Source organism: Ostrea edulis, chromosome 3, assembly GCF_947568905.1.
Source record: "Ostrea edulis chromosome 3, xbOstEdul1.1, whole genome shotgun sequence".
Taxonomy (NCBI): domain Eukaryota; kingdom Metazoa; phylum Mollusca; class Bivalvia; order Ostreida; family Ostreidae; genus Ostrea; species Ostrea edulis.
The window spans coordinates 56320061-56326060 of NC_079166.1; the positions used below are offsets into that span (position 1 = coordinate 56320061).

Genomic DNA, 6000 nt, shown 5'->3' on the forward strand with positions numbered 1-6000 from the left:
TCAAAACTCAAAATTTATTTATCCTACGTTTTGTTTTCCAAAGAACAGAAATGTTTCATAGTATATTATTCCTCAGTAAAGAAGACAACATGTCATCTCATCTAAAATAAAAACAGTTTCTCCAAATGAACGAATATTATCATTAAGATAAACATTTTCTTATTTGCAATATGGGCGTATTGTTCTAAATGTTTTTTATATGATTATTTTATTTCATATTTTCCCCTTCAAATGGATTCCTTATAAAATATTGAATCGAATCACATCAAACTCAATATTGTCGTTAATACACTGTACATAACCCTCCGAAAACAGCCTTATATCTTTAAAACGACTTTATGATTGCACAATTTAACACATTTGGAAATCTAAATAACGTGAAAGTATAACAAATGCAATTTTCACAAAAAAAGACAACATCTGAATATTGTATTCACAAATCGATGGAAACATCTGATATTTCTTTCCGGAATGTTCTAAAAGGATAGGTTGGATTATTGTTTCATATAAAACCGGATTATGAAACATATTTACGGATGTTTCCACGTATTACAATTGCAAAATTTGACACGTGTTGCAGAATCGTTTCATATATATACCTGTCAGACTTGGGGTTTAAATCAGTCACCCCAGAGGTAAGAAATTATGTGTCAGAATATGTTATCACTTTGAATGCGATAAAACTTTAAATATTGTATTACAGAAAAAGAATTCTTTTAAGGTATGTTGCAATTTATAATGCAGAACACCCTTTCAATATTCTTGATACATGTATGAAATATTATATTTTTCTGAAAAGGAAGATCAGTCTTTATTGGACGTTTATCAGCAATACCTTCGTCATAACATTACTATTTTTCAAATATCGATGAGTGGTACAACAGTAGTAATACATTTCTTTGTTTTAGATGAAGCTGTTCTTCCTCGCCGTAACAATCTTCTGCCTCTGTGAACTATTTCCCCAGTCGGAGGCTGTTTCCTCTCATTGTGGTTATCATGCTTTGAATCACTACTACACCACGCGTTGTAACTCTATTTACTGCACCACGTACTACAAAATCAAATACGGATACTGCTCATCCTATGGGGTACAGTATTTCAAACACTTTGAGGAGTTCTATCTTTTCTGTGGATGTTCTCTACAATTTTTAATGTTGATTCTAAAAAAAATGATAATTCTGTTTCCAATGTCGTCATTTTGACTACAAATTGCAGATGGTCATTATAAAACAACTGGATCCTATTGAAAGTGAGAGAAATCAAGTTCCAAACTAAACATACACGTGGAATTCACTATTTTCAAAGCAACATGTCATCTGATATTATGCCTGTCATAGGTGTAAATACCTGTTATATTCCATTGGTTTGTGTAGGATAAAAGGGACTTAATAAGAAATAAGATACCGTTGTTTTTATCAGGATTATCGATGAATTCGAAAGTGTAAGTAATACAATGTATGATATTTTAAAGCAAGCGTCAATCAACGCGTCCTCGATTTTGTTTGTTTCAGTATCTACGTTATGAGGCGAACGTTTACTATAATGGCAGCCAACTTTATTATTACATCAGATATTACAGAAATGGCAAGTAAGTACTCTTTCTAATTCGAGATTAAGTTAATAGAAATCACATTGATGATCATTTTTTCTTATACAGGGTATAATCTATAGAATGGTTATTAGACTAACATACGGATTAACGTCAAATTATCTAATTTCTCTCTCTGAATATTGAGAGAGATTTTTGGCGCTCTTTCTGGGTGATTTATGATGTTGTTTTCGAACAACGACTCGTTACTATGATTTTCATTCCTTTATTGTTGCCTTTTTGAATCCCAAGCGTGGTCATATCACTTTATAACAAACGTTATATTAAATGTAAAACGTTCAACGCGTTTTTTTATTGGTACTCGCGCAATATGTTAAAACAAAAAGAGCATGACAACTTTGATTTAAGCCTTATTATAAAAACCAACGTTATCATATTTGTATGAGAACTATGGAGGCTTAGTCGGTACGTACTATTGACATGTGTATCCATTGTTGTGATCTAAAGTAGGCGAAATTAACACAGTATATATTCTGAATGTACATGTAACCATTTCTCTACTTCAGGAGAGCACTAGACGCAGGAAAAGAAGCCCTGGAAAAAATGTACGTACCAAAATATTTTAAGGACAAGGGATAACCCCAACTGTCAACTACATGTATTTGTTAGTATCTTAATATTGCTGCAAATCTATATCTATTGCAAACATTTATCACGAAATCATGTTTACTTTTGCATTATTCACAAATTTTTACTAGAAAATTCAATTAATTGAAAAAACAAGTTGACCAAAGTTGAAATACTTCAAAAACGTCTGTTATATTGGTGCATTTTTTGTAGTAATGACCGATTTACATTGTTGTTTGATCAAATAATAGAATTTCCCAGGTAAACACAACGGCATCCTACTTCAGTCAAGATGAATTCAGAACGTTGATTATCCTAAGACCGTACCAACTATAAAAGTTGTATAAAGATAATCCAATCATAACGTTCCATCAGTTTCATCTTGAAAATTTATTTGTGTTCGAACATCACTATGATTATGTACTGTTGCAATTTCTTTATTTATCAACAGCAAAATAGCGAGAGAAAGCACCAACGAGAAGAAATCTGTGAAAACAGTGCAGGTACTTCAATAATCTTTCGCTAGCTAAAATTGTCTTCAATAAAAAAGATTGTGACTTGTTCCGAAAATTTAAATCCAATAATAAGTAGAAAATTCTGTATATGCATTTCTTTAATAATTCACAATATATCATTTATTAATAGTTTCACAACTTTAACATTTCTCTTTGTTCGCTTTGTTTTAAATTAGGCTGAAGAGTATGGCACCATATTGCAAAAACTTGGTGGCAAAGTCGTTCGCAGTGGCGCAAAAAGTCTCAAAGGCTTAACCACTGATATTGATCAATAAAGTATGTGTTGAATCGTTTTCTTCAAATTAAACAAAACAATGCATGCATTATGTGCAATATTGTGTTTGTGTTTTGTTAATTATACATGTAGCTAATTTCTTTTTTTTTCAGACCAGGCACAGAAACAAGATTATTGAACAGTGTTCTTTCCTATTTATTCCTTTTAATGAAATAAATAATTGCAAATTATGAATACATGTAGCTTGTTGTTTTCAATGACTAATTTATGTGACATACTATCCTCGAAGTCAGATTTCCTCGAGGAAATTTGCAATGGGGCTACTTCCATCATTGTTTGACGTAGAGTGGTATTCTCGCTCACAATTTCCCTCTCATATCCCAGAGTGGGATTTCCCCTCAGATCCCAAATTCGGATGTCCCTTAGCATCCCGGGGTATGATTTCCCTCAGATAGACACCACACTTTTACTTTTATGAGAACTTATTTCTTATCCATGTCAAATTTGGGATATATTTTAATAGTGATGTGTGAGTAATAGTCAGGGAACATCTAAACATCAAAGGAAGTCAGTGAGATGTCTTATTGTGCTATTGCTTGTTTGGCATTTAACAGTGTGAAAAGAGAAAGAAGTTGGACGAAACTTCGGTTTACTAGAAGACACGAACTGAATATTTGACAAAATAATACTGATACCTGTAAATTTGCATAAAACCGATTTGTAATGAGCATGGCACAGTACGCATTATATCACTGTATATTTATGTACTAATTTGGCGACAGTCGTAATGTTCTAAAACAACATTCTTTGAATTCTGATGAAAATCAAAAGCCCAAACATTAACTTCCAATGGAGACGTATTCATTATTTGCATCATTATATGGTTAAATTATCTTGAGGTTGTGTGACAGTTGCCTGGTTTTATCAAATGTCTCTTTTATTCCAATGATAGCAAATTAAAAAGTGTCACAAATACGTGTATACTTTTGCAAAGTCAATATTTCAGTTTGAAATTGGTAACTTTAGAATTCTTCATTCTGCCCTTAAATCTAAATAGTAACAATTCTAAATTCGTATATTGTCTCAAAATTAGATATCCGTGAAACAAATTTCACGCGATAGAAAGTCGATTAAAAAATATATATAATCTGTGTGATTATCTTTAGAATTCGCATAGGACATTGAAAATGGTACATTTATATTTACTAAACAGGGAACTTCAACCAGAATGAATTCAAAATTCTGTGACTACCCATTTACACATAAATATATGTGTATATGTCGAGTTATATTGACCGAATACCAATCTCCAACACAATTTTAATAGAAGGGAATGGGGAAAAGGGTTTGAAGAAGTAAACATTTAAGTATATTCCTGAAATGTGAAGATAACAAACAGTGATTAATCTAATAAATCCCATAAGCAATACAAAATAGATCCATGTAGTTGGGCACACCATAGTTGGGATTAGGTGCCTAGGTAGAGTAAGCATCCCCTGTCGACCGGTCACATCCGCAGTGAGCCCTATATCTTGATCAGCTAGACCGAGTTATCCGTTGTTAAAATCAGTATACCAAGAACGGCCTAACATGTGTACCACGAATGTTCTAAAAATATAACACGTGAGACAGCATTTGATCCAATGATAGGTTATAGTGGCAAACTAGATCGTTATAACGACCATGGAATTTGCAAAATGCTGACTTTAAACGAGACTGTTGTAACCCCTGTACAATCAACTTGTTTGTCAATATCTTGCCTCCATTTAAAAACTGACCATACGCAGACCAAACTCTTGTGTATCGAATCAGTTGAGAGATATAAACTCCATATGGAGGTGATAATGGAATATTGCTACATGAATATGGGAAGTTGGCGATGGAGAAGCTGACATCATCCCGTTTGTTTGCAATTATACAATGTTTGTACGAAACTGACATTTACATTGTGATTTTAGTATGTTTTAATACTTTCACGTCACACGGCCTCTCAGCTCTGGTCGGCGCGGGTTCGAATCCCGTTGTCGCCGGTAAATGAGGAAGTTTCCCAGTTTATTTTTCGGAAGATCGGTGGTCTCTTCTCAGGTAATTGTGTCTGGATTTTCTCTTCCACCAATAAAAACTGGGCGCCATCAGATAACTGAAAAATTGTTGAGTGTGGCGGAAAACGGCGAAACAATCAATCAATCACGTTTGTATAGATTAACATCGTCTCTTAGCATCATTGCGTTTATGGTCCGTTTCAAAATCATTTATAACCTATGGGACATAAGAGCAATGAATAATATTTTTTCTGGTCATGGGTACAAGTTATATAAGTTCTGGATATGAAGGTAAGATCGATAGATTGATTTTAATTGTCACTTTAAGAAATTTTCACTCATATTGATACGTCACCAGCTGTAGGCAAAGTACCACAAATATAGACCTATACTTAGCTCTCAGGGCCGTAGCAGTAAGGGTTCTTTATCGTGCCGACGCCCACCGCGACACGGGATCTCCGTTTTTAAGGTCATATCCTAAAGACCGGTGATTCTCACTTCTAAATGTCGAGCGTTTCGCGAAGGAGCAATCACTACCTATATTAACGTTTTAGGTTTGACGCAGCCATGGCACAGGAGGGGCTCGAACTCACGACCTCCAGTTGGTTATGAAGCAAACCCTCTACCCCTAAGGTACCGCGACCGGTAATGAAAGTAATGAAAGAATAATTATATCTTTAAAAAGAACGTGTAAGCATAAAAATGATAATATATCATTATAGTTTAACTTTATTTGTAACACGGAATCTGATTGGTTAATTTGACTTTATCAACATTATATATATAGTGTAAACAAAGCTGCCGTTCGTTTAATTTCGCTATCTGTCGTCCGAGGAATGAGGTCATAATACGTTAGGCTGATCATTTTCCATTTTGTTGCTACGGCAATATTGGTCTGCGTCACATAAAATTCATAATTCCTTTAAAATTCTTCATCAAATAATGCAGTTAACTGAATTAAATCATATGAAATGAAAATAATGTTGAGGTTTTTATAGATATAAATGACGTTATGATATTTTACGCTATTTT

General features: G+C 33.6%; 1 protein-coding gene across 1 annotated transcript; it reads left to right on the top strand.

Annotated features, from left to right (window-relative positions):
- The first annotated feature begins 538 nt into the window (after window positions 1-538).
- LOC125673456 (uncharacterized) lies at window positions 539-3160 on the top strand. Its single transcript, XM_056158203.1, has 7 exons — window positions 539-635; window positions 909-1088; window positions 1512-1588; window positions 2116-2154; window positions 2628-2679; window positions 2868-2967; window positions 3079-3160. Exons 2-6 carry the CDS (start codon window positions 909-911, stop codon window positions 2964-2966), a joined length of 447 nt encoding a protein of 148 aa, XP_056014178.1. The 5' UTR covers window positions 539-635; the 3' UTR covers window position 2967; window positions 3079-3160.
- The last annotated feature ends 2840 nt before the right edge of the window (window positions 3161-6000 follow it).

Bases quoted from the DNA above. Each gene is read 5' to 3' on its own strand.
- LOC125673456 (XM_056158203.1), top strand. From the start codon at position 909: ATGAAGCTGTTCTTCCTCGCCGTAACAATCTTCTGCCTCTGTGAACTA. The intron at 2,155-2,627 runs GTACGTACCAAA...ATTTATCAACAG, and splicing joins AAAGAAGCCCTGGAAAAAAT to CAAAATAGCGAGAGAAAGCA. The intron at 2,680-2,867 runs GTACTTCAATAA...GTTTTAAATTAG, and splicing joins AATCTGTGAAAACAGTGCAG to GCTGAAGAGTATGGCACCAT.